At 35.5% G+C, this 26,919-nt stretch overlaps 6 protein-coding genes across 6 annotated transcripts; 3 read left to right on the forward strand and 3 right to left on the reverse strand.

Annotated features, from left to right (window-relative positions):
- Nucleotides 1-3,717: 3,717 nt before the first annotated feature.
- LOC120267443 (DNA-3-methyladenine glycosylase 1-like) lies at nt 3,718-5,699 on the forward strand. The gene is made up of 5 exons (XM_039275099.1): nt 3,718-4,259; nt 4,353-4,410; nt 4,498-4,581; nt 4,676-4,814; nt 4,914-5,699. Exons 1-5 carry the CDS (start codon nt 3,800-3,802, stop codon nt 5,160-5,162), a joined length of 990 nt encoding a protein of 329 aa, XP_039131033.1. The 5' UTR covers nt 3,718-3,799; the 3' UTR covers nt 5,163-5,699.
- A 2,473-nt stretch (nt 5,700-8,172) lies between these two features.
- On the forward strand, nt 8,173-10,723 carry LOC120267442 (metacaspase-4-like). The gene is made up of 2 exons (XM_039275098.1): nt 8,173-8,624; nt 9,622-10,723. The coding sequence occupies exons 1-2, from the start codon at nt 8,279-8,281 to the stop codon at nt 10,521-10,523; spliced, it is 1,248 nt and encodes a 415-aa protein (XP_039131032.1). The 5' UTR covers nt 8,173-8,278; the 3' UTR covers nt 10,524-10,723.
- An 828-nt stretch (nt 10,724-11,551) lies between these two features.
- Nucleotides 11,552-16,111, forward strand: LOC120267441. Its single transcript, XM_039275097.1, has 7 exons — nt 11,552-12,541; nt 12,922-13,040; nt 13,302-13,820; nt 14,253-14,499; nt 14,614-14,770; nt 15,357-15,457; nt 15,644-16,111. Exons 1-6 carry the CDS (start codon nt 11,684-11,686, stop codon nt 15,428-15,430), a joined length of 1,974 nt encoding a protein of 657 aa, XP_039131031.1. The 5' UTR covers nt 11,552-11,683; the 3' UTR covers nt 15,431-15,457; nt 15,644-16,111.
- A 911-nt stretch (nt 16,112-17,022) lies between these two features.
- LOC120267956 (peroxidase 7-like) lies at nt 17,023-18,544 on the reverse strand. Its single transcript, XM_039275635.1, has 4 exons — nt 18,378-18,544; nt 18,109-18,288; nt 17,790-17,952; nt 17,023-17,427 (listed from the first exon to the last, which is right to left on the reverse strand). Exons 1-4 carry the CDS (start codon nt 18,537-18,539, stop codon nt 17,027-17,029), a joined length of 906 nt encoding a protein of 301 aa, XP_039131569.1. The 5' UTR covers nt 18,540-18,544; the 3' UTR covers nt 17,023-17,026.
- A 445-nt stretch (nt 18,545-18,989) lies between these two features.
- Nucleotides 18,990-22,130, reverse strand: LOC120266549 (protein trichome birefringence-like 13). The gene is made up of 6 exons (XM_039274190.1): nt 21,681-22,130; nt 21,428-21,605; nt 21,087-21,227; nt 19,933-20,053; nt 19,633-19,767; nt 18,990-19,324 (listed from the first exon to the last, which is right to left on the reverse strand). The coding sequence occupies exons 1-6, from the start codon at nt 22,114-22,116 to the stop codon at nt 19,067-19,069; spliced, it is 1,269 nt and encodes a 422-aa protein (XP_039130124.1). The 5' UTR covers nt 22,117-22,130; the 3' UTR covers nt 18,990-19,066.
- A 774-nt stretch (nt 22,131-22,904) lies between these two features.
- On the reverse strand, nt 22,905-25,352 carry LOC120266445. The gene is made up of 3 exons (XM_039274074.1): nt 25,178-25,352; nt 24,922-25,059; nt 22,905-23,117 (listed from the first exon to the last, which is right to left on the reverse strand). Exons 1-3 carry the CDS (start codon nt 25,266-25,268, stop codon nt 23,101-23,103), a joined length of 246 nt encoding a protein of 81 aa, XP_039130008.1. The 5' UTR covers nt 25,269-25,352; the 3' UTR covers nt 22,905-23,100.
- Nucleotides 25,353-26,919: the final 1,567 nt, after the last annotated feature.

Genomic DNA, 26,919 nt, shown 5'->3' on the forward strand with positions numbered 1-26,919 from the left:
TTTCTAAATTGGAAAAGGAGTTGGATAATGTTGGCACCAATGAATCAAGCTCTTTGGATGCTTTCAATTCTGTCATTCTTATATGCTCTGTATTTGATGGATTTGACAAAGAATTGCCATTGTATTATTCTTACACTTTTAATCAATCAAATTGTGGTCCCTTTAGGTTTTTCTCAACAACAACAACAACAATAATCATAATTATTGTTATTATTAAACGGATCAAGTATATTGTGAGAATTGATTACTCACCTAATAGTATCAAGCATGTCTTATGATCTTGTTCCTTTGTTCTTAAGTTAGAATAGAGACAATAAGTCTTTTCTAATAATCCATTAGCATGTTCTCTAATGAAAACTTTGTCACTATACTTCTTCCTTGTTTCATTCTACGTAAATACTTTCTTAGCTTATTGTGTATTAACTTTCACTTACGTAAGAATAATACGAAATACACTTAATTTATGTCAAACTAAGTTTATGTTATTTGTAAATGATTTTTTTTTTTTTGCTTGTTTGGATTTTCAAATTGAAACTACAAAATTAAGTTAGAGAAAAATTATAAAAGAACAACACATGCATGCCATGAGGCACAAGGAATATGGTTTGATTGAGAAGGGCACCATAGATAGTTCTTTTATTGGGGATGGTGGGACTCATACCATGTGGAAGACTACTAGTCATGGTCCATTTATAAGTGACAAGCTAACTCACTTTAACTTTGAGAGACTTGTGAGTTGGGAGTTGTGAGTTGCTAGTAAGGGAGCAATAAAGAAATTAAGTTCCATAAAATTCCATGGCTTTGCCTTCAAATAAGGACAAGTGGCTCTTAGACATGTTTTTTTCTATGGTTTGGCATCATATCATTGATATCTTGGTGGATGGCACATGCCATGTCTCCTTTATGTGTTTAACATGGAATGGTTTTAAGTGGATGAGTTATCATCTTTAAAGGAGACATCTTGTTTAATTTCTTCTCCCATTTACACACCATGAACATCATGTTCTAGTGGACCTTTATGAACCATGTGATATTGCATTCACCCTCATCTTCTTTGACAATTCTCCTTGTTATATTTTTCATTAATATACATACATACACTACATATGCATGTATATATGTATGTATATACAATAATAGAGAAGATCCAAAGGAAAAAATATTGCCAACATTGGGCTAACCGAATAGTCAAGGCACTTTCTTCCCGGGAAAGAGATTGCGCGGGCATTTAATTCCCAATCAAAATCTAGGTCTACCATGTATGGACGGTATGGGGCCTTCATGCATAGGGTAAAAATACATGGTATATTCAAAACAGACTTGTGCACACCCTGATAGGGTGTGGGGTCCCTCATGTACAGAGTGAGAGTACATGGTATATTTAAGATAGACCTGTACACACTCTACTAGTGACTTGTCTATTTTACCAGAAAAAAACAAAAATATACATTGACAGTGGTTTATTCACTTTGCCAAAAGAAAAAAACAAAAAAAAAATTAATTGAATAAAAATATTTATGGTAAAATTTTCAACCTTGCATTTAATATTTTATTTAATGATTTATAATGGCATAGTTTGAGGGTTGAGGCAATGAATCGGACAAGGACGATGCTTTTAATTAATTTTTGAGTTAATTCAGTGGGCATGTAGTTCCTTATTGAGAATGGCATTGGTGCTTTCCTAAAGTATTTCATAGCTTAATTATGTAAGTAATCATCTAATTAAACACCTTCAACTTGGTCTAAACATATATAAGAAGGAGAATTAGTGTTGACTTTTTTTTTTCTTTTTATAAATAAGCATAATCTAATAAGGTTGGTGCATGCATCAATGTTCTTGGAATTTTTTTTTTTAAAAAAAACAAAGGTAAACTAAAAAATTAAAACAAAAATATATAAAATACATTACCAACGTTATGCTTATAATAATTAAAAACAAACTTCCACATTAGCGTGTTTTCAGCGTCCTAAAACGTATATCATCGCTGTCAGGACAGTGCACTGATTACCTTAATCATGTGCCTTGATATCCCTTAATTTGTGCAATCCTTAATCCCACTCAAAGATTAAATTAATCAAGCTTGTTTAATACTAATTATTCTAATTGAACATCCACATGTATGAGAAAAGGACATTTCTTTCTCCCTTCAATAATTAAGTGAATGAACTCCCAAATTTCTGTTTTTGACAAGTGTAACAAACATATGTAACTATGTCCAAGTCATTTATACCCAATCAAATAATGAGATTTCTATAATTATACTTTTCACAGTGGTAACAAACATATGTAACTATGTCCAAGTCATTTATACCCAATCAAATAATGAGATTTCTACAATTATACTTTTCACAGTGGTAACAAACATATGTAACTATGTCCAAGTCATTTATACCCAATCAAATAATGAGATTTCTACAATTATACTTTTCACAGTGGTATCAATGCCACTGAACCAAGAATCTTTGGCACAAACTCCCTAATTTTCTCCGTATCCTTGAAAAGAACTACATATCTCATTGATCAATTGGTTGATAAGAGGATTAAGAGTTTAACTAATCGGATGTACTTTGATTCATAGGAATCAATTGTGATTTGATTAATGTCTGCCAGCAATGCATGTTATTGGTGGAATGTCTGAAAATCAAATTAATTGAATAATTAAACTCATGCAGTTGCAGTGCATCTTAATTTAGTAAAGAAGAAGCATGAGATGAGAGACTAAAAAGGGCAATTAGGGGGAATGAGATTCCTGCCAGCTTGAAATTTAACTTTGATATCATTGTCCATCTCTTTGCCAGGTAATGGGATCAAGATGGCTTTCCAAAAAGTTTGCTTTAATTTTTTTAATTTGCAATATTATCCATATATATAAACTTTCATCTTATTTTGGCCCCATTTTTTTTAAAAAAAATAATCGACCAAACGGATCATTCATTCATAATAATACTTGCAAAAAAGCATCTCTATTTTTGGAGTCTTTAAACTAAAACCATGATTTTCTTTCATGTTCTTAAAAAATATATTAGTACCAATTGAGAAAAAATTTTAAACACATATTTAGAACATAATAATAATAATAATAATAATAATAATAATAATAATAAAACCAATAACACATTTTCTTTACTTAAAAAAGAAAATTAAAAAAAAAACCATCAATTCCCACAACAAATAACAATCAATTCTCATAACAGATCACATGCTTAATTGAGAAACACTAATTTCACCACCAAATCAACAAAAATCATACCTAAAACCAACCCTTGAAAAAAAAAAAAATCTCAAAGGATTATAAAGAAAAGTCCACATAAAAAAAATAATAATAATACTACCAGTACCAACTGCCAATAACATCTTATCCTTTCAACATCGGGTCTAAATTTTTTTGTATAAAGTATTTATTTTGGAGAGAACCCGGAATAAAACTCTAAAGTCCACTCAGGATGAGGTCACAGATGTTTATTGACCTTGCTCTACATCTGTTTATGTCCCTAATTTTTTTTAAAATGAAAGTGCAATATAATAATAATAATAATAATAATAATAATAATAATAGCAAGCACCTCATTTGGATGGTCATGGTCCTACACCTTCATCCTTCCACACAAGACCTTGCAGGGCAGAACTCTAACCCTGCCATGTTGCACTTCTCCCCACCACCCTTCCTTGCTTTGTCCCTACCCCTTTCCCCATCTATATATACACTCACCATCCCCACTCTTCTCCTCTACCTCTCACCACCACCACCACCACCACCTCCTCTTCCTCTTCTTCATCATCCTTAATTAATCCACCACAATGTGCAACTCCAAGATCAATGGCAGGCCTGTCTTGCAACCAGCCGGAAACCGAGTCCCTATCGAACCCGGTCGAATGACCAAAAAACCAATACTCAAACCTATTCATTCATCTCCTCCACTTTCTCCAAAATCTCCACTAAATTTAAACACAGAGAAGTCAGTCACTTCTCCGGCCAATGTCCAAAAAGCGTCGAAAAAGTATAGTAATAGTAATGTTTCAGTTGTGCTTCCGCTTGATTCGTTCTCGACCGATACCGCCCCGGGCAGTATCGCCGCAGCTCAACGAGAGCAAGCTTTGCTCATGCATGCACAACGCAAGATGAAGATAGCTCATTATGGCCGGACTCATGCTAAACTTGAAGCTTCAAAGATTGTTCCTATTGATCATTCTTCAGCTAATGCTACTGTACTTTCTACTCATGAGGAGAAGAGATGTAGTTTCATCACTCCCAATTCAGGTACTTTTAATTCCTTTATATTTTTTTTAATTTTTGGCCCTTAATTAATCTCTTTAACTAACTATTGTTTTTCTCTCTTTTTGTTTTTTTTAGATCCTATCTATGTTGCTTATCATGATGAGGAATGGGGTGTGCCTGTTCATGATGACAAGTGAGCATGCTTGAATTACTTCTTTTAATTCTTTTTATTCATTAATTAAAATATCTAATTAATTATGCTTTTCTTTCTTTGTTTCAGGATGTTGTTTGAATTACTAGTCTTAACAGGAGCTCAAGTTGGATTAGATTGGACTACCATACTGAAGAAAAGAAATGATTTCAGGTACTAAAAGAGCTGAATTTCATGCCACTTCATTTTGGACTCATAATCAAAATGGAATTAATTATAATATAAATTAAACCATTTTTCATTACAGATCAGAAGCATTTGCTGGTTTTGATGCCGAAACTGTATCGAAATTCACCGAAAGAAGAATAGCAGCCATCAGTATAAACCAAGGCATGGACTTAGGCAGAGTTCGAGGAATTATCGACAATGCAAAACGAATTCTTGAGGTACATACATATACATATATATTATCTCTAATTTCTCCAATATTCCTAAACTTAAATATAGATTAATGAACTTACAATTAAAAGAATAATAAAATTCAGGTGAAGAAGGAGTTTGGCTCACTAGACAAGTATCTATGGAGCTTTGTAAATTACAACCCCATCATCACAAACTACAAATCATGCAGAAAAATCCCAGTCAAGACATCGAAATCAGAAACAATTAGCAAAGATCTTGTTCGAAGAGGCTTTCGATTCGTCGGTCCAACAGTTATTCATTCATTCATGCAAGCTGCTGGTCTTACCAATGATCATCTTCTCCATTGTCCTCGCCACAAGTTAATCAACTAATACTATTAATTATTAACCATCATATATAAAACAAACATATATATATATATATATATATACTCATGATCAGCATGATCTAACTAAGAAGAAGAAGAAGAAGAAGAAGAAGAAGAAGCTAGTTTGTTCATATATGCATGCATGAGTGGTTGTACGTACAGCATTAGATAGGGTTTGAGGTGGTAGTTTGTGGTTTGTTAAGTGATGTGGGACTATGTTTGCATGTGAGGGGGGGACAGTGTTGCATGTGGCTTTGCCTCCTCTTCTTGCAACCTACTCTTCTTTAACAGGCTGTGTTGAAGATGAAAAGAGAGAGGAGAAGAACAGAGAGATGGGACCCCTTTTTCTATATACTTTGATCAAGAGCTCTCATCATCTTCATCTTCTTCTTCTTTCTTCTTGTTTTCATATTGTTTAATTACAAGTTGAAAGCATGCATGCATGCATTGTGTGTCATGTTTGTATATGAAGTTTGATGAACAGATAAGATGATGGTGTATACTTTTTTTTTATTATTTTATTTCCTTTCTTTTTCTTTCATTTTCAATGCAAGAATCTTTGCATGTGCTTTCTCGCCTTTGTTGATTTGTGACATCTTTGTTTTGTGATTAAGTTTATTATTAATCATTTTTATTAGCGTATATACACACATAAACTAGTCTGGACAAATACTGTAAATAATGTAAAAAATTAAAGAAGAAAACCAATAGATTAGAGGTTTTGGTTATTTCACCAAGTAGTTTTGAATTTGAATTTCTATATATACAAACAGTTTAGAAAATCCTTGGATAAAAAAAAAATTGAATGGAATAGTCAGTTAGGCATGTATAAATGCATTTGAATTAGGTTGACTTCTTTAATTAGCATTAGTCAAAGAATTGATTAGCTTGCTAGATAATTATTTCAATCACAATAGGGGCCCTTGCAAATAATGATTTATTATTATTAATTAATTAATTATTTATTTATTTATTTATTTATTTATTTATTTATTTTTTGGGTGGTGTGGAGGGGACTCTATTTAATATAAGCTTTATTTTTAATTAAAAATGGAGAAAATATTGATATTATGTTATATATATATATATATATTGTAACACTGAAGTTATATAAGAGTTGAAGTTTAGAACAAAATTCAGGGATATAAAATTTAAATTGGTAAAATTTTAATAAAAGATAAATTACATTTTTAATCAACGAATTGAATTATCCCTGAAATACTTGAAAAATAATGCATCTTCTTGTCAAGTTTTCAATTTTTACTATTGATGTACATCATTGGCCTATGTGATGTACCGTGTGTTATGTGCACATTTGAATTTTTTGAAAATTCTAAATTGTTGACAAATATAAAAACTTAAAATTAATTTTGAAAAAAAAAATTAAAACTACATGGAAATGGTAGAATGATATGCTTAAGTTAATTATAGAGAGTTTTGAACGAGTTTACAAATTGTCTATAGCCAACTTTATATGCTATACCCCAACACTCTATATGCCACAAATGAATGGAAATTAGTGATACTACTACTGCATCATGGTTGAGTTTTTTTTATTGCTTGTTATATTGTTTATTTTTTGTTATTTAGTGAGAAACTAATGAACTCTTGTTCTCTTGGATATGAACCAAATATAATAATTTTTTTTAATTATTTCGATGCTAGAAATACACTCTCCGGTACTAGAAAAAAAAAGGATTTTTTATAGAATGAAATATTAATTAGTAGTGAGTAATTATCTAAATCCACCCCCACATGTGTAATTAATATGGGAATTGATATGAAAATAAATTTATTTGCATTGAGACGTCTCTATTTCTGTTTTACCTCCAAGTATTTGCATTTTCAACTTTTAAAATGTGTTTATTTCTATATATATATATATAAATTTCCGCCACATGTAATGCATCACTACAACCTGTTTTATTATCAAATTAAATTAAAAAGGTTTATATATTGACATATAATTTCTTTTATTAATATACTTTTAAATCCAACTAAAAATACATTTATCCTTTTAAAAAATATTTATATTAACAAATTTCAACCCAACAACAACCAAAAACGGGCCCGTTGGTCCACTCATATATTTATTCGTACATGTAGCCCACCACTTATCCTCCTCAATCTCTCTCTCTCTCTCTCTCTCTCTCTCTCTCTCTATATATATATATATATATATATATATATATATAGGGTAGGGGAGGGATGTATGAGTAATAATTTTGGGTTTTGAAATAAATACTTTTTTTACAAAAGCACGTTAAAAAAACATGCACATATGTCAAAAATTGAACCGACCCATTTTTTCTGACCCGATCCGATTCAATCCAGCCCCGACTTTGGGCTTGGGACGGGTTTGGTTTTTTCATACCCCGCCTCACCCCTTCCCCCTATTAATTTAACTTATTATAAATATTATATAATGTAGGGATAAATGATATATTTTTTAAAAATTTTAATAAATTTATTATGAGCTTGTATTACTTATTTGTAACTATGAGTGGGGTAGGACGGGGTGGCGCAGACAATTTATAAATAAAAAAAAGGACTGGACTGGGATGGTAAAGGCATGTCCCACCCCCGCCCTTACTCCGCCCCATTGCCATCCCCATACAAAGAATGCACGGTGGTTTAATAATTTTTTTTCCCAAAAATATGACACTATAACAAATAAATAAACAATGTTAATGAATAATGCACATTGTGTGAATAGTACTAAAACACATATTATAGAAATTAAGATTTTGAATCCTCACCTACTTCTGCATTTTGTAGTCAGTTACTATTAAATTACTAATAGTTTATCCAATGATTTGAATAATAAGAATTTTGGAAAGGTAAGGAAAATTTGAGGAATTTTTTTTATATAGAATTGGAAATTAATTAGAATATTTTGAGAGATTTTCTAGTAGTTTCTTTTAATTATTAACATAATTTAAAATTTAAATAATAATTTATTAATTTTAACATAAAAGTCTAAAAATATAAAGGTTAATAAGAACTTATGAATATCTATATACGCAGATTCTTACGACCCCAAACGATCGGAATCGCTGACAAAACGCTCGCAGATCTTTGTCAAGGAAGAGCTGAGAGGAACGAAGCTCGCCGGAATCCATGGCAAAGAAGGCGTTGCTCGTCGGCTGTAACTATCCCGGCACCAAGGCTGAGCTCAAGGGCTGCATCAACGACGTCAAGCGCATGCGCCGATGCCTCATCGATCGCTTCGGCTTCTCCGATGAGGACATCACCGTGCTCATCGACACCGATGACTCTTATACGCAGCCCACTGGCGCTAACGTCCGTCGCGCGATCACCGATCTCGTCCGCTCTGCTCGGCCTGGGGACTTCCTCTTCTTTCACTACAGTGGGCATGGGACTCGACTTCCGGCCGAGACGGGGGAGGATGATGATACGGGTTACGATGAGTGCATCGTTCCTTGTGATATGAATCTCATCACTGGTTTGTTTGTTTTGTCCCCCAATTTCTTGATCCATTTTGTTGGTTTTGATCTAAAGTTAAAATCTTTATGATTTCTCTTAGTTTTGATGTATTTGGATTAGTGATTACGGATCTTGTTGTAGCTCAATGGTTAATCTTTGATTCATGGAGAAAACGAATACCTAGCAAACAAGGGAATGAGTAAAAAGGCATTGTATTTCCCCCAAATAGTATGAATTGAATAATGAGGAGTTGTAGATCTAGGGTACAATAGCATAATAGAGAAGGGGAAATTTAGATGAAACCATGAAGATATGTCTTACTAGAATTGGAGAGAAGTACAAAACTTACATGGCTTTACAACTCTCAAGAAACTCTCTTGATTGTCACTGTTTGAAAAATCCAATTCAAAATTATTCTGCAAACACTAGCATGGAAATCTGGTGTCTTTTTTTTTCTTTCAATACTAATATATGCTATGTTTATTGGTTGAGTGGATTCAAGAAACCACAACAAGTATCTCAACCATCAAATTACTGATGTGGTTACTTTGATGGATATAAATTCTTTTGATGTTTATGTTAATTTTGGCTTGTATAATACTACTACTAGCATTTTTCATAACTTGGCCTACTTTTTTGCAAGGTTTACGAAATTTATAATGGCATTACAACTCTACTTGTTTATTATTGTCTATTTTCAAATTGCTACTTAATGCGGTCATTGCAAGGTATTGTATTTAAGTTATTTGTGGAGGAATTTGCTGTTCTGAAGTGTTTATATGAAGAAATGGCAACATGAATTACAAGATTGAAATGGAGGTCAAATTTGGACTGTAGGACACCAGAACTTTGTATCGGTTATGTTCTACTTTCTCTTCCCACTCCAAGTGAAATCTCTGTCTAAGGATTTGATCAATTTCAACATCTTTTACAGATATCTAAATGCTCATTAGTTGGTTGGATTATTTTTCTTTTAAAGGTTTAATTGAAATATTGGTGTGTGTTTGCTGGTGTAGATGATGATTTCAGAGATTTTGTGGATGAGGTACCAGAGGGTTGCCGTATTACAATTGTGTCAGATTCATGCCACAGTGGTGGTTTGATAGACAAATCCAAGGAGCAGATTGGTGAGAGCACCAAGCGCGAGGATGGTGATTCTGGGTCTGGATTTGACTTTAAAGGCCTTTTGAAGCAGACGGTTAAGGATGCATTTGAGACACGGGGAATTCACCTCCCGCTCGGTGGTCACCACCACCACCGCCATCATGAAGCAGAGGATGATGATGACAGTGAAGCTACTTCTGATTACCGAGGCCATGGCTATGCCAAGAACCGTTCCCTCCCTCTGTCCACACTGATTGAGATTTTGAAACAGAAGACCGGGAAGGAAGACATTGATGTAGGGAAGCTGAGACCGACATTGTTTGATGTTTTTGGTGAAGATGCAAGCCCCAAGGTAAAGAAGTTCATGAATGTGATCATGAACAAGCTCCAGCACGGTGAAGGCAGTGGAGGTGGTGGACTTCTGGGCATGGTTGGAAGCCTCGCACAGGAGTTCCTCAAAACCAAGCTAGAGGAAAACGATGAAGATTATGTGAAACCGGCATTGAATACCAAAGTACACAGCAAACAAGAAGTTTATGCCGGAACAAAGAAGAGAGGCCTTCCAGATACAGGCATTCTAGTTAGTGGCTGTCAGACAGATCAAACATCAGCAGACGCAAATTTGCCAAGTACCGGTGAAGCTTATGGAGCTCTTAGCAATGCAATCCAGACCATTCTTGCTGAAGCTGACGGTGAAATCAGTAACCATGAGCTCGTGACAAGGGCTCGGAAAATGCTGACCAAACAAGGGTATTCACAGCGCCCTGGTCTTTACTGCTCTGATGATCATGTTAGTGCTGCTTTCATTTGCTGATTGTTGAGAAGTTGTAATTTTTACTGCCGGTATTGTTGCAAGGACATTATTGTGTGGATTGTTATCATATAGTTTGATCATATAATAAATTGCGTGCGTGATAAACAGTATATGAAGTCTTTTTATTGTTGTATTTGGTTTGATGTATTGATGTATTCTGATTAACCAGTGAAATCACCGTATTGAAAGGACATTATATATGGTATGTGTAATGTGTATGTGTGTGTGTATATACATACCTCTTTGAAATCTTGAAATCATTATGAAACAAGTGAAACATCTCTTATGATGACTTTTTTATCTTTGAACATTTTAAGCTATGGTCATTTGTTGGGCTTTCCTAACTTTATTTCAAATATTGAAATCATCATAAAACAAGTAAAAAAAAAAGTCTTTTGTAATGATTTTATTTTTGTAAACACGGTAAGCTATAATCATTTGTAAAATAATTCATATTCTGAAATATAATTTTTGTATAATTATTATATTTGCACTCTAAATAAAATATTCGAAACAAAAGGAATTTCCAAAGCATCCAAAGTCAAAAATATTTGTCTCCAGCTGATCAAATAATTCAGTGCACATTATTAGTCCACAAAATTTCTTTTTCTAAGATATAACTATGAAAGTATAATTATACACACACATACATATATATATCCATATGGATTTTGACATAGAAATATATATATATATATATATACATGAAAAAAACCACAAAAATTATTAATATTAAAAATTTTTAATATATACATATTTATTTAAAAAAAAACAAATAATGGCCTGCCTAGAAGTCTAGAACATAACAAAGGAAAAAAATAAAAAAATAAAAAAATAAAGAAAAAAAGTCAAGAGGAAGCGGTCCCACCATTTGAAAAAAGGGGGTTGTTGGCGCCGTTTTGCAGCGGATGACAAGCAGCGAGTCAAAACGTTTTCCACGGCGGCAAAATCGTCTTCTGCTGAGTTTTCTCTCCCAAAATTTTTTTGTCTTCTTCTTATAACTCTCATAACTCCCTTCCAATTTTCACGCCATTCCGTTCCTCTCATCTTTCTCATTTTTAGAAAACATTCTTCTCTGTTTTCCGTTTCCCTTTTTTCCACCATGAATCCCTAATTTAAACCCTTCCTTTTCTCCATCTCCATCTCCATCTCCACCGATCATGGCCTCCTCCGTCGCCCGGATTCCCGCCGCCGATGAGTGGCGTGTATCCACCTTCTCCCATCCCTCCTTCTCGAACCACCTCAAGCTTCGCGTCCGCATCCCTTCCTCCGATCCTGATGACGATCTCAATCTCAACAAGGATGGCGTTGCGGTCTCTGCTTCTCAGTCTCAGAGACGGCTTTCTCGGGTTGTTGATCGATGGACTCCTCGTGAACCTCGCGAGATCTCTTCCACCATCGAGCGCCAGGCTCATCAGGCTGAGATCTCCGCTCTGACCAACATCTCCCAGCCGGTTTCGGCCCGTGCTGCTTCTTTCCTCCGTGATACCTCGCCGGGGTTGTCTGAGTGCTCTGGAAACAGCGTTGACTTGCCCCGTAACGTTCGCGCGTCGTCGTTGATCCAGATGTGGCGGGAGATCGAGGCTGAGTCTGTGCCCACTCCCACTCCTCTCTCCACCGCCGATTCGGGGACCAACGTTATTGTCTCTATTTCGTCCGATGAGCCCTCGGTTATCTCCAATGACTCTGAGGTTTATGCTGGTTGGGATTCTGATAACGCTGCGAGCGAGCCGGCGAATGCTCCAATGTTGCCGGAGAGTGAGGGGAGTCGGGTTGGACATATAGTGAAGCTGCTGAGTTCCGGCAGCCAGAAATTGAGCTCTGAGGAGAATGGGAGCGATGAGAGTGAGCACTTGGGTGGAGAAGGCTTATTTTCAGGGTTAACTCGTTTGCGGATTAGAAGAAGGTATGATATCGAGGGATTGATGGCGAGGATGGATCAAGAGAGACGCACGGAACTCGATACTCTGAAAGAACGGCAGGCAGTATCCCGGTTCTCGCATCGTGGTAGGATTCAGGTGAGTGTTTGATGCCTATAATCCTCTCGGATTGGTAATTCTTTGATTGCATGTTGAGATGTGGGTTGTTAAATCAATGCAATTTCTGCTTCTTCTTTGTAATTTTTTATCTGGAGATATTGTTCCTGGTATCTAAATTAGTATTGTTTGTTTAGGATTTCTTGAGAATAAAATTCTGGACTGAATTTTGTGTAGATTAAATGGATTAGATAGATACAAATTGCAAATCATTTGGAGATGAAGAATGTAGCTTTTCATCTAGGCATTTGTTTAGCTGATGTTCTGATGAAAATTTCTAGTTTCATTGAGAGTTGGAACTAAGAATTTGATTGGAAGGACAGTGATGGATCAGTTCTAATGTTTACATGTCCTCGTTTCAGACGTTGCTTAGGCTTATGCTCTTGCGACGAGAAGTATCAGCTGAAGCTCAGGAACGACACAGTTCAAAACCAGCAGAATTAAACCAATTGCAGAGTAGATCCACTATTGTTGTCTTAAGGTATTGTTCCTTTACATTCGAACATAGAAGGAACTTTAATGTTCATTCCACTTGTTATCAAGGATTATGTTACCATGATTACGTTGCTTTGGGCGATAGGCAAATTTATATGCTCAAAGCGTCAATATTTATAAAAAAAAGTAGTTTCCAGTTCGGTCATAATCATTTATGTGCTTGTCAGAAGTTTCAGTAGGCATTACCATCTTTGAGAGCAAAATTAATTAGGCTTCAACACTGACCAACTCCTTGTTCAACAAACAGGGAGAAGTTTAACCTTAAAGACCAGCAGGAAAGAGAAGTCCGGACTGCTGAGAACTCTGGAAGCTCCTCACATATTGAGCTCCCAATTAATTCTCAGGATTCCTGTGATAGTGGCTTAAATGATCAGTTTCCGTTGGATGAGAATGTTTGTGAAGAAGCGTTGTCGTCAAGAGATTCAGAAAGCACGCCACCAGAACCCAACTCGCCACAATCTCGAAATGAAGACCAACATGAGGGAAGTCCAACCCCGGATTTCTCATGGGAGGAAAGAAGTTTGGACGGAAGCAATATTGACTGGGGCAGGCCTTCGAATTCTTCTTCACATTGTTGGCAAGCTGAGGCTGTAATACAGGAACCAGAGCCATATATTCCACAGAATACACTACATACAGAGTGCACCTGGATGAGTACTCCAAATCCAAATCAGTGGGGAGATTTAGTAGTAAGTGGCCGAGCTTTGGCCGATGGCTTTCTTGAGAATTTCTCTGAAAATGTGGAGATCCGTGAACTCCTGCAAAGGTATTCTTTTCATGAGTTTACTGTTACTTTTTTCCATTATGACATTTTATGCGTACGGTATGTTGGTGCACCGCTATTGTGAGACAGAGTATTAAACGATCTTTTCCTTTTGGACCAATGCGATTTTAATTTATTCGTCTTGGGAGCTTCCAAAGTATCATGATACAATTTTGGCTTTGTCTGTACTCACTTAATAATTATTTTGCAACTTGTCGTTTGATGTACATTGTTGCGTAAAGCTTTGAACACTTGTAAAGTTAGTGATGTTCACCCCAGTTGACTAGCACCTTGGATTGCAGCATTTGTCCTTTTACTAATTTATGCCTGCTTTATTTGTTAACGAAAAAAAAAAAAACCTATGCCTGCTTTAACTTGTCAACTATTCTGCGGATATTTATTCTCTCTGGCATTTCTTTTTCTTATTTTATGCAGAAGACCAGTTTCAACATCCCTTGCAAGTGACTTCCGGGACAGGATGGATAGGTTGATGCTGACTCTTCTACGCAAACAAGCTCAACAGTGTTATTATGATGAGAATTTTGCGGCAGAGGATGAAGAGCAACCTGTTTGGAGGCAGAATATTGAATTCCATGATGCCAATCAAGTTGCATCCTCATCATTGGTACCTTTACCATTTCAGACTGTTCATCATCCTGGGAACTGGGAGCAAGCTTCCGTGGTGCGTTATTTTTCATAACATTTGTTTAATATGCTATTGTTTACTTGCCTTAAGTTTCTTCCTCATGATGATACCTTTCTTTTTATGGAGCAATGACTGTTGCTGATTTGTTAGGAAATGGAGGCCGGAAATGATTTAAGAAGTGAGATAACTCAAATCCATAACGAAATCCGTGAACTGCGGAAATTGGTGGAAAGCTGCATGGAATGGCAAGTGAGGTTGCAACAACATTCTATCAAGCCGGAGGTTCCTGCCTCAGTTTCCAAGTCAGGTGAATATGAATTTCATTGAACAACCACTAAATAATCAAATTTAATTTCCTGCAGATTGTTATCAAGTTGTCTTTATAGCCATCATTAACTGTGCAAATGTCATTTGTTTTTTGACATATATATGGTTTATTGAAACTTTACCTAACTAAAATACCCTTAGCCAGTTACACCTGTACAAATGCCATTATCAATGAGTTATGGAATTAGTAAGAAAGAGTCATATGATGAAAAATAAAACTATATTCACAGATACCAGAAGATTGGATCTAGCCATAACAAGAATGTTTGGTAAAAATAACTAACTTTTTGGTCTTCCCCATATATTCAATTTCAGGGAGACTAGGGATTTAATGATTAAATATATAGAAAGGTACATGTGCCGAACTTCTTTCCCCATGGTAGAGCCACTGCACACTATTTGATAGATTAGTTGCGTATAAAAATCAGGCTTGTTTGCTAGGCTTCAACTTACTATTTCCTCTATTTAACTTCTTTGTCTTGGTAAATACATCTATAACTGATCATATGCTCAAAATTGTTGGTCAAATCATTCATGGGTCAATCCTTTTCACTTTGGAGTTACAGTCAAGATACAGAACACTTTCTCACAATTCCAACTGGGCACCGACAAAGAAAAGCAACTGTTGCATCTGCTATGAAATGCAAGTTGACACACTGCTCTACAGGTACAAAATTCACTATATACTAAATCATTTCTTTTCTCACTGTTTTGTTCAATGAACTCGATTAATTCAAATCTACAAAACTCCAATGCATCTTATCATACCATTACTTCTCCATCAAAATCAAATTAAATTTGTTTTGTGATCAGTCATTCAATCCTTGGAAATTTGTTTCAAAATATTTTCCAGGTGTGGACATATGTGTACTTGTTTCAAGTGTGCTCATGACTTACTATGGAGCAGTGGAAGATGCCCAGTTTGCAGAGCTCTAATTGTGGATGTTGTGAAGGCGTGTTCTAATTTCTAACTACGTTTTTTGATAAACCCTAACATCTTTTTTTTCTTCTTCCTCAAGGTGATGATGATGCTGTTTAAGCACCATGACACAGAGCAGCAACCTTTTGGAAAAAAATATTATTGATAACCTTATATATTATATATATAGATAAATATATAGAATTATACAGTTCTCTAACATGTGTAGGTATTTAATAATAATATATAAATAGATGGATGGAATTTGACATCAAAAAACAATGTCATTTCAATTCTAGATATGTATTTATATTGATTCTATTGGAATAGGTTTTGGACGTAGAAGATAATAATCAAAATTTAGGGAAGAAGTAAGAGGTGTTACTCTTCTGCATTCTTTTATTTTAAATGACGTTTTGTATCAGTTCATTTTATTTATTTATTTATTTATTCTTCTTATTATTATTTTTTATGAGCTTTTGTGGTGATTCTAGGTGACAGTTCTTATATCTCTCGTAATAATAAGAACTTTTGATTTATACCTTTATGTTTCTCATATCATATAACTCTTTGAAATTTGAATATATATATATATATATATATATATATATATATATACATATAATTACATACTTTTGAGTTATGTCCTCTCAAGTGCAATTATAATTATTTTTTAATAATGGGTAGAGAATAAATGAAAGGTTTTTAATACCTTTTCAATGTGCATATATAAATAACTTTTGAGAGAAAAAAAAAACCCACTTAGTGTTTCGTGTATATATAGTTATACTTATATATATATATATAACAAACCTAAAACTCTCATGTGACATGTATATATATATATATATATTTAATTGCGGACGTTTGTACAGTTGGAGAAAAGTTAATGATAAAGAGAGACAAAAGAAATGGGTATAGCGATAGTATCAATAGTAGCCCACAAGAGTAAATACCGAGATACGCTAATTATGGTGACATATCAAACAAAATCTTCCCTACTATGCAATTATGGAAAGAAGGAATACGACTCCATTGTTCATTATACCGCACATGCTGGCCTTTGGATTCATGTATGTTCATACATTACCAAGTGCTTTTCCCATTATAGTAAGCAAATGTTGGCATACCACAATTTAATCTCTTATTTCAACCTAAAATAAAAAATAAAATAGCAATTTATAATTTTCAAACAGAAAAATGCTGCTGCAGCAGGCAATTCAGCAAACTCACACAAGTCACATTATTTTCAAACCTCTCTTAAAACATAGTTATCAAGAGATTCATCAACAAGACGAAGCATGCATTAATTTATTATTAAGCATTAACATAGTTACAATTAGTCCTGATCTCTCCTTCATTACCAGTGAGCACCTGAGCATTTCCAAGGTTCACCATGGACACTGCAAACTGCTGGTAAAAAAGAGTCGGCTGCGACGCAAGTGCAGAGACAATCGGACCCGTTCTCGAGTCTGAATAAAGGAGCTGATCAGTAGATAATAATCCCATTTTTCTCTCAAGGTTGGTGTAATACATGGAATCAAACTTTGTAGGTGTAATGGCATCTAGTTGCACATACTCTGAAGCCCACCTGCATTTCCTTCTTAAATAATTTAGATACCAAGTATTGATGGTTGGGTCTGGCTTGCCATTGCCTGTGTAATTGTACAGCCTCTGTTGGATTGATCCACAAGTGCTTCTCCCAATTGTGTGAGCTCCTAATTATCAACAAATAAACCACAACATTTAATTCATGCTTTGGTATCAATTAATTATAAGGAGCTGAACCAACCAATTTGTGGGATTTGTTATTACAATTTAGTTCATTCTCTATGTATAATTCTATGCTTCAATAGAATCAAGTTGGGTATCACAAGAAGAATGAATTATTAAAACAGAAAAGACAAATTAGTTTGATTGCCAGAAATAGTGTATGAATGATTGGTGATGAATTATTGATGCATATTAGAGCTAACACAAGACATTATATAGTGTGAGAAATGGAATGATGATTGACAGTGTAGGTGTATCAGTGTATGTAAGCAATAATATATATAGAGAGAGACAGAAAGGGAGAGACCTGAAAGGACAACAAGATCAAGTAAATTGAGGCCTCTGGATTGGAAGAACTCAATCAAATAGGTGATGTTTTCATGGCCCATTGGAACAAGATCAGCTTCCTTAGCTAATGATACACGGCCATCTTTCCTTCCATATGGAACCTCCCAAAATGGTCCTCCAATCTATATATATATATATATATATATACACTCATCATGTGTTACAATTGTAAAGTCAAGTAGAGATATTATGAACAACATATAACCATGAATTCTAAAATTAAGTTAAACTTATATATATATATATATATATAATGATGATGACATTTGTTTACTTACTTTCACAGTAGCATCTCTGGCAACTGCAGTAAGAATATCAGCACATGAGACCATCTTGTGGCACTTTTTCTCCATTTCTTGTTTGATTTCATCGATTAGTCCGAACCCTCTTAATGTCTCACTGGCTTTAGCCCAACGCTCACTTCCTTCATGGTTCAGTAAGATCGATGCATCACATCCCTGTATATATATATATATATTACCTTACCTATATTTATATTTAATGATATAAAAAATAAATTATATATATGCAAAATAATGAAATATACCCGGACAGCACAGTCATGAAAATGGAGCCTGATGAGACTGGCAGCGAGTGTATAGTCTTCTTTTATCCATTTAGAGACTTTTCTGTGCACAATGGCCTCCATGTTTGGGCAAGTTTTCTCATAATAAGTAAATGAGAGTTCATCGGCGGCTTCCGATGTCATCTCCGGCACCGGCTTCTTGCTCATGGGTTGGCTGCCCAATGCCATAACAAAATAAGGAAGAAGGAACATGAGAAGTCTGAGAGAGAGAGATGAAGCCATGGCAGGAATCAAACAATCAAAGAGATGTATGTGCCTATTTGTCTTCTGATCATGAAGATATATATATATATATATATATGAGTTCATAGGAATGCTTTGCATGGTTGTTACATGGAGGCACGTACATAGAGAGGAAGAGGGATTAGGATTGATTTTTGTTTAGATTTACGAAATAAAATTAGAGCATATGCTGTGCACGACCATAAAAAATAATAGCATGACATGGAAGCACGTTGAGTAGTATGCATGATTTTCTCTGGCATTTTAACAATAATTATGAATCAATATTATAATTTCATCAAATATTTCACAAACAGAGGAATAAATAAAAAATTTTGATATATTTCCAGGGGTGATGTGTGAAAATTCCTTTCAGAAATGATTTACAAGATAATTTTTACATATAAAGAATGAAAGAAGAACAAGTTTTAGTTTTTCCAGTTGTCAAGGTAAGCAACAAGCAAATCATTCCATGAATCAGTGAGACCTGGCAAACACCAATGCATGCAATCTTCATGCTTCTTCCCACCTGCAACTGAAGGATGGGCATCAGCTCTGAACTCACTCATGTGAGTAATGTCCAGAACCCGGAAACTCGATCCTTCGACGGCCTTGTACAAATGCCGATTCACCAAGCGGTCCTCTATGTTTGTTCCATTTTTCTCCACAGAGAATAGCTCTTCAACCTAAGCAGAAACAAGATATCAGAGTAATTAATTCTATCTGCTGAAAGTTCTGCTGTTGAATTTGATCTTTTCCACAATAATTCAGTATAGAAGTGAATTTAAATAGCTAGCAGCCTCCTGAACAAAATTTTAATGATAATATGCGACTCTTTCTTAAAATGGTAAAGAAGACGATGAAGTTTTTCTCCCAAAAAGTCAAAAAGTATTTCAGCAGTGTGCATGCAGGCTAATAATCAATGCTGCAACAAATTTTACCTGTTTGTCCACCTATTATGTTCATATGTAACATAAATTAGAATAAAATTTACCTGCTCAGGTGATAAAGGTTTGGTGCGCCTACACGAACCGCCCTCATTCCAATCACCTCCTTCAAAGTGCCTAGGTGATTGCGTCCTAAAGATTTTTATGGCATTGCTTCTTGATGTTTTATCCACATATAGCATCTGTTCTAGGAAAAATATTATGAAATTAATTAGAAGCTGCCAATGAAATTAGATATAGATTGCCAGCAGCTTATCCTGAAATATTTTGGTGAACTGTAATGTTAATTAATGACCATAGATATACATTCATCTGGTTAAAACCGGTGAAGGAATTTATAGCCATACCATGTGTTTTAAAGCCAAATCGAGGCCCTCTTCAGGAAGTATGGGAGGTGACACAGGAATGCCCTCATAGAAAAATAGCATCGGTGATTGGGTTGGATCAAATTTTGCTGGAGCACCCCACCTAAAATACATTGTTAACAAAATCTAATGAAGTGCTACAGAAATTTTCAGTAATATGATAAGGGGAAAAGGATACTGCACGCAAAATCATTTTATAGTTAAGGCAGCGAAAGTATATAAAAAACACAGGTGAAACATCTGCACAGGATGTAAGAGAACAGCCTCTGCAAATGGCCATGCAAATGTTTTAAAATAACCTAAGATGGCCTAATATTCCACTGGTTACTAATCCAAGGGAAGACAGAGAGGGAGAAAGCGAGCAGGAGACAACGAAGGCAAGAATATTATAAATGCAAGACATCTGGAGATTAAAAACTAGATGTCTTGATGGCTACATGAAACTGCTGGAGTTATTTAAAATGATAATGACATTGAACTTAGAGTGCATCAGTTGTATGAGGAGAGAGACCATTGAAGCAGTGAATGACACAGGCATTTTCTACAATAGACAGTCGGTGCTTGTTCTAGTCCAATCTTAAAGAGAGCACACAAGCCTACATGACGTTGATGAAGCTATTCAAGAATCAATTAGCGAAAAAAGATGTTCATTAACCTTCTCTGTCAATTCAACTTCAACAACCTCGATAGACTGTTAGAAGGGACATCCCTCCCATAAAACAAGTTCTAGATTCAAATCCTATCTTGAACAGGTCATAAATATGACTTATACTAGTTAGTGCCCTCACTTAATCTTGCTGAAAATAAAGCTTCTCAAAACAAAAACCCAAATAAAAACTTAAAAGCTCAAGCATATGTTACATTTTACAAGCTCAAGAAGCCAGCAGCAGCCATCACTGTTGTCAATCAAAATCTTAGTCATGACATGTAGGATTAGTCCATGATAAACAAATGCAGATCAATATAAGTACTTTCAGAAACAGCATCTTTTGATTTATCTAATGGTTTGCCTAAAACTATCATCTTACCATCATTCCAAGTCACTTTATTTAGCAATGAAATGTTGTTATCATGCATTAAACAAATGAACAACAATGCCACTGCACCAAACAATGGGAAGTAAAACTTATGATTACCAGTGCCCTGTATTGAAAATAAGAATGTCATGGAACTTTGGCGCGTCAGCCCATGTCGGTTCAGGAACATCAACATCCACTCTATAACCTTGTTTGTATCCAAGAGATTCTAGCACACCTCCATTAGCATCGGCTGACCACCTAAATCAAAACATAAACACATAATTCTCTCCGATCCTGCAAACTCGCATTTTGCAACACTACTACAAAAGCTAAAGATACAATCTTTCATGCTATTGAACACTGAAGAAGTTTAACATTCATTACACCATTGCTGGTTCCAAATGCTAGCAACTCTAAAATGGCAAATTTAAGGCAGGAAGGAAAGAGGAGAAGCATACCTACCATAGCGCACCAACAGATTGGTTCGGTGATAAGCCACAGTAAGATTGTAGCTGAGGAACGTATACCCCCGGTCAGCCCCCGCCGGGCGCCACTTCTTCACATCACCAGACACTCTCCTAAGCATGCACACCAGAGATACAAACATATTCCTATTCAACGAATCCCCAACAAACCCTACATCCCATTCGCATTACTAATCACAATCAAAACCCAAAACTCGAAAGAAGAATCAAAGCGAGAAAAACGCACCAATGTTCTTGTTACGGTAGAGGCGGAGGAATCGGAGGGGATCGAAAGGAGGGAGGTCGCAATGCGAGGGTTGCCAGCGCCAGCGGAGAGTGTCCAAGGCTTTGGATTTCCGGTTGGCGATGCAGTTCCAGCCCTTGAAAATCTCTTTGCAGGTGTGATCATACCTCGGGGTCATCAGATCTGGGTCTCGGATCCAAGAACCATCAGAGTAGTTGCAAGAGCTTCCCGGCGGTAGGAGAAGGACGGCGGTGCGGTCCTGAGGAGCAAGGGATGATCGGAAAGCGGCGAAGAGGAGGAGCAGAGATATGAGAACGAGAACGGCGGCGAGGCACGGGAAGGAGGAGGGGCGCCGCCTCCCGGCGTCGCGCGCGGCCATGGACGGAGGGTTCCGAGTTGGAGATCTCGGAGAGCTTTGCGGGCTTATGACTCGTTTCATTTGCCGCGCTGAGTGCGTGAAAGGGTAACTCGGCGGGTTGAATCAGGGTGGAGATTTGCTATTTTACCCCCTAAAACATTCTCTAATTACACTTAATTTAAAACAACACTTCTCGTGTAATTTTTTTTGTTTTTGTTTTTTTGCATATATATACGCTTCTAACATTTTAATTTCATGTATAACTCCATAAATGATGGATTGTTCTCTTCTTTCCTCCTTTCTTAACTTGATTTATTAATATTTGAAAATTAATAAATTCACCAATTTTGGTGTCATTCTTTCAGGGATATATATTTTGTTGATATGTAAACCTACCCCTATAACTAATTGATCTAAAATCGAATAGGTCCAATTTTTGACATTTGCAGAAGTATATAAGAAAAAAAAAAGCATATATATATATATATATATACAAAAACTAGAATAGGTTTTTACATTTGTATATCCTGAAAATTTATCTAATTGCCTGTATTATACCCCTCAACAAAAACAAATAAATATTTTTGTATATAATTTTATCAGGGGGATATGAACGCAATTAAACAAAGCTTCAGGATACGCAAGCTAAAAAAACCCAAGCCATAAAAACATACGAATTTAGCGGTGCATGAGAAAGCATGAAAGTTTGGATTGTAACAATCTTGCTCATCCATCATAAATCTATTATTTCTTCTCTGACGAATAAAAATGAGAGAATGAATGTTGCAGCAGATCAAACATGTCAAGCAAAGTATTATCCATCAAGAAACCATTTATATATATATATATATATATATAGATTAAAAGGCTGAGGAAGAGGAAATTTAACTCATGATGGTTATTCACCCATAAAAAAAGGGTCACACCAAAACACTACAAAGCAATATCTTATTGCAGAGCAACGATCTGCAGAAAATAGTTCTGAGAGAGATATTTTGAGTGATTAATGACAATTCTGGCTCAAAGCGGGAACCTTGACTCTGCGCAAATTTAGCAATCAAAGAGCTAATCTTCGTCATCATCTGCATTTTGGAAGAAGAGCACAGTTACATATGAGAAGGTTGTGATATAGAGAACAGCAATCTCAAAGTAGTGCAAACTAAACAAAATAGCAATCTCAAAATAAAGGGTGATTCCTGAATTGAGAAGATTTAAGTTTTCGAGTGTTAATAATGGCATGATCATAGCAAGAAAGACAGATAGGCTGAAATGGGTGAAGGAATAGATGCCACAAACTACCAAACCTGCGAAATTAACAGATGCCATTTTGCCTTCTCGATTATTTAATTCACATGATGTTTACTACCTTCATCAGTTCATCTCCGGACAGAAGTTCAGGAGTGTCCTGACTGCTTAAAGTGTAGTACAGAGCATGTTGACAAACCAAATAAATCTTGTAAACTATATACCAACATTCTCATAAGTATAAACAAATTTAAGTACAGCACGCTGAAAAATTGTGACTGGAAAAGCTAAGGATGGTTGCAGCTTACTAAAAACACATCAAAATGGAAATATTTTTTATACAACATCGCCAGAAGCATAATTGAAGGGGAAATGAACTCATGCTTTAAACAATGATTTAGTTTCATGCATAACCAAAACAATAGACAGAAAGATGAAAGAAATTCCATCAAGCAGGACCTTGCAAAAGTTGTGATAAAAATGAAATAAAATGCTTAAGGACTATCTTTTGCTCACCAATAAAGTAAACAGATCCTCCTTTTTTTTATGCAGAAGTCCCTGTTAACTTTAATGATAAACTCTGAAGTGTTTATATTGCGACAGACACATAAATGTCCAGAAATTAATATCTTTCTAGAACACATGACCCTAAACCTCCACTTCTTTACTTCATTTGATCCTCTATCACATTTCTATTCATCACGTCCCCAATTTGCTCACAGGTTTCCATTTAACGACAAAATTAAATTAGAGGTGCATCACCCTTAAAGGATTTCAAAAACCATAATGGCTTCTACACTACCAATCATGTCAAAAAATGAATTCCATAGCTGACTGGCCCTGTGCTGTTAGGGAAGACTTACAGCCAGTATTGCTCAATTTGAGGATCTCAAGTGGCATATTTTTAATCTGCAACCTTATTAGGGTCATGTATTTTGGACACTTGTCATAATTACTAAGAATCCATATATAATAGAGCATGCTGTAAAAAAAAACAAATATACACTAATGCCACCCACACATGTAAAAAATGAAAAAGGATACAGTTTCATGATCAGATACAAAACTAAGTTTGCTAGACTATCTAGTTCACATAAAACTACATTTACAAAGGAATATAAAACACTTGAGCAAGGAATATCGCATGGAGGAATTCCCTTTCCACACCATCAAATGCTTCTACAAGATGAACTAAATGGAAGGTGGAGAATATATGCTTCATAAAAGGTTCAATGGCTATCCATGCACTTTCAACTTTCATAAAATTGAAATATAACTTCATAGCACCATTTACCTCATGTTTCAACTCCTGTATTACTAGGGGGAAAAAAATAAATCCAAAACTCCACCTTTAAATTTCAGAAACCCACAAGTGTTTATGAAGAGATCACACGATTCTCAACTTGATAAAAAATGCAACCTTTAGTAAGGAAAAATGCAAGCACGAGTACTCTACTAAAAAATGGTCTACATAATCCATCAAATTTCTCTCTACCAAATGAATCATTTTAGAGTCAATGTCAATATGCCTTCTGATCCTAAAAGCAAGCATATTTCAAGAAAATAAAAGGAACATTTTTACACATCAAAGAACACAGAACAATCAAATTAACAAATAAAAACATGAATCCGAAATCAGACCGAAGTATCTGCGCTCGTTGGCAGCCTTAGCCTTTTCAAGGATCTTATCGAGATCCTCCTTGAGCTTGGCATCATACTTGACAAGCTGGTTCACGAACACAACACCCAGCCCCATCCCCAGAACATGCTCCCACGGATCTGCCATCAAATCACAAACAAACAAAGCCCTTAGACAATCAAGATTGAAATCATCATCTCAAAAGCCATTACGAGGAGAAAGAGACAATTTAGAGATCCAAAAGGGGCAAAAGCATACGGCGCATGTAAGGGAGCTTGCGAAGAGCGTTGGAGTACATCTGCGTGCCAAGCCCTAGAAGGGCTCCGATCATCGTCGCGGTCGCCGGCATCGCCTTCTCTCTCTCTCTCTCTCTCTCTCTCTGTGAGTTCGATCGAGTCGACCTCTCTACCACGAAGCTGATGATGTTTGTGGTGTTGGCTAACCTAACCTGACTCGAATCAACGTCATCTTATGAGCTGATTTGATCGAACCATCTCAAATGGGTGGGCCTGAAATCTTGGCCGTTAAATCTGGGTCCAATCTTTATTTATTGGGTTTTGGGCCTGAACTGAAGTGATTTTAAAACATTGAATAGACCTTTGCTTGAAATCAGAGCCTTCTTTTTAAGTTTAATCCGGGGTAAATACCTTGGTGAAATTTTACTTCCAACTGTTTCAAATTTCCAGCAATAACATATATAGATCCAAAAAAAAATTGTGTTTATCCTAGAAAACTGTGGAAACCTGGGTTAATCTACTGATAACTATTGAAAAATCTCAAAATTCGAGTCCCTCTGAGAGTTTTATATAGAAATATCTCTCATTCTTCTCTCCAAATTTGCATGATGAGAAAACTTTTATCTTTAAGAAATAAATCAAGTCATCATAACTGGTTCACTTTCACTTGACTTTGTCAAAAAATAAATAAATGAAATAAAAATTTACCAATAATAGTATAGACGAGTATATTGAACATAGGATATTCACTTTAAAGAGTAAATAATAATAATAATATTCTTGGTTGTGTTAATTTTTCACCTTAAAGTAAAAAAATCACAAGAATATCCATAAATTTGCTGAATATTTCCATTCACAAACTTTGAACTCAAAAACTATGACAACAGTCACTGTTGTTTCACAGACTCACAGTTACTTTAGATAACAACAACCTCTTTTCCTTGACATGCTTTGACACACAAAACGAAGCACACATTGTGATACCCTGCTTTCAGTCTCAGCTTAAACTCAACGCACAGTGTCACTGCCCTCTCTTGAGCAGCTTTCTTTTAAAACTTGAGTACAAGGACATCAGATTTTGTATATCAACAACAAACCATCTCATCATCTTCAATAACATTCTATTGGTAAAATCAGGCAAACAATCATTACAACCAACTGAAAGAGAATATAACTCAAGAACAACACCATACTGGTTGAAGAAATTGGCAAATATACTCATAGAATAATAAGCTCACATACTGGTGATACCTCTGAAGTCATCTTGTGTTACCTATTGGAGATGGGATTTGGGCCACTGGGAACTTCATGTTTGCTGTTGTTAAAGAGTTGATCATCTTCCTTTGTTGAGCCATGGAAGTGACTTCTGTTGTTATGGAACTCACCAACTGAGATATGTTTGCTGGTGTTTGTAGCAGCACAAGGACAGCTTTCAGGTGACTCCATCTGACCACCCTCGTTCAGTGGCCTTTGGTTCTCTGAGACTGCCCTGGCTTGTTTCTCTCCAGTGATGAAAAGCAACAGAAGAAAGAAGAAAAAAAGAGTTGAATACCAGGAAGACATCAAGGTCCTACAAGTAATAAGATCATTGCTAGCCATACAAACAAAAAAGTAATTTAAGGCCAGCACCCAATAGTATTGGAGAGTTCGTTGTCCATGGAATGGAAAGAAAATGAGAAGCTTGGAAAACTTAGGGGGACCAGACAGAACTGTGGTGTTTTGAAGTAACAAGAGGAGTATTATAATGTGAAGACAAACAACAGA

The sequence above is a fragment of the Dioscorea cayenensis genome, chromosome 8 (genome assembly GCF_009730915.1).
Source record: "Dioscorea cayenensis subsp. rotundata cultivar TDr96_F1 chromosome 8, TDr96_F1_v2_PseudoChromosome.rev07_lg8_w22 25.fasta, whole genome shotgun sequence".
NCBI lineage: Eukaryota > Viridiplantae > Streptophyta > Magnoliopsida > Dioscoreales > Dioscoreaceae > Dioscorea > Dioscorea cayenensis.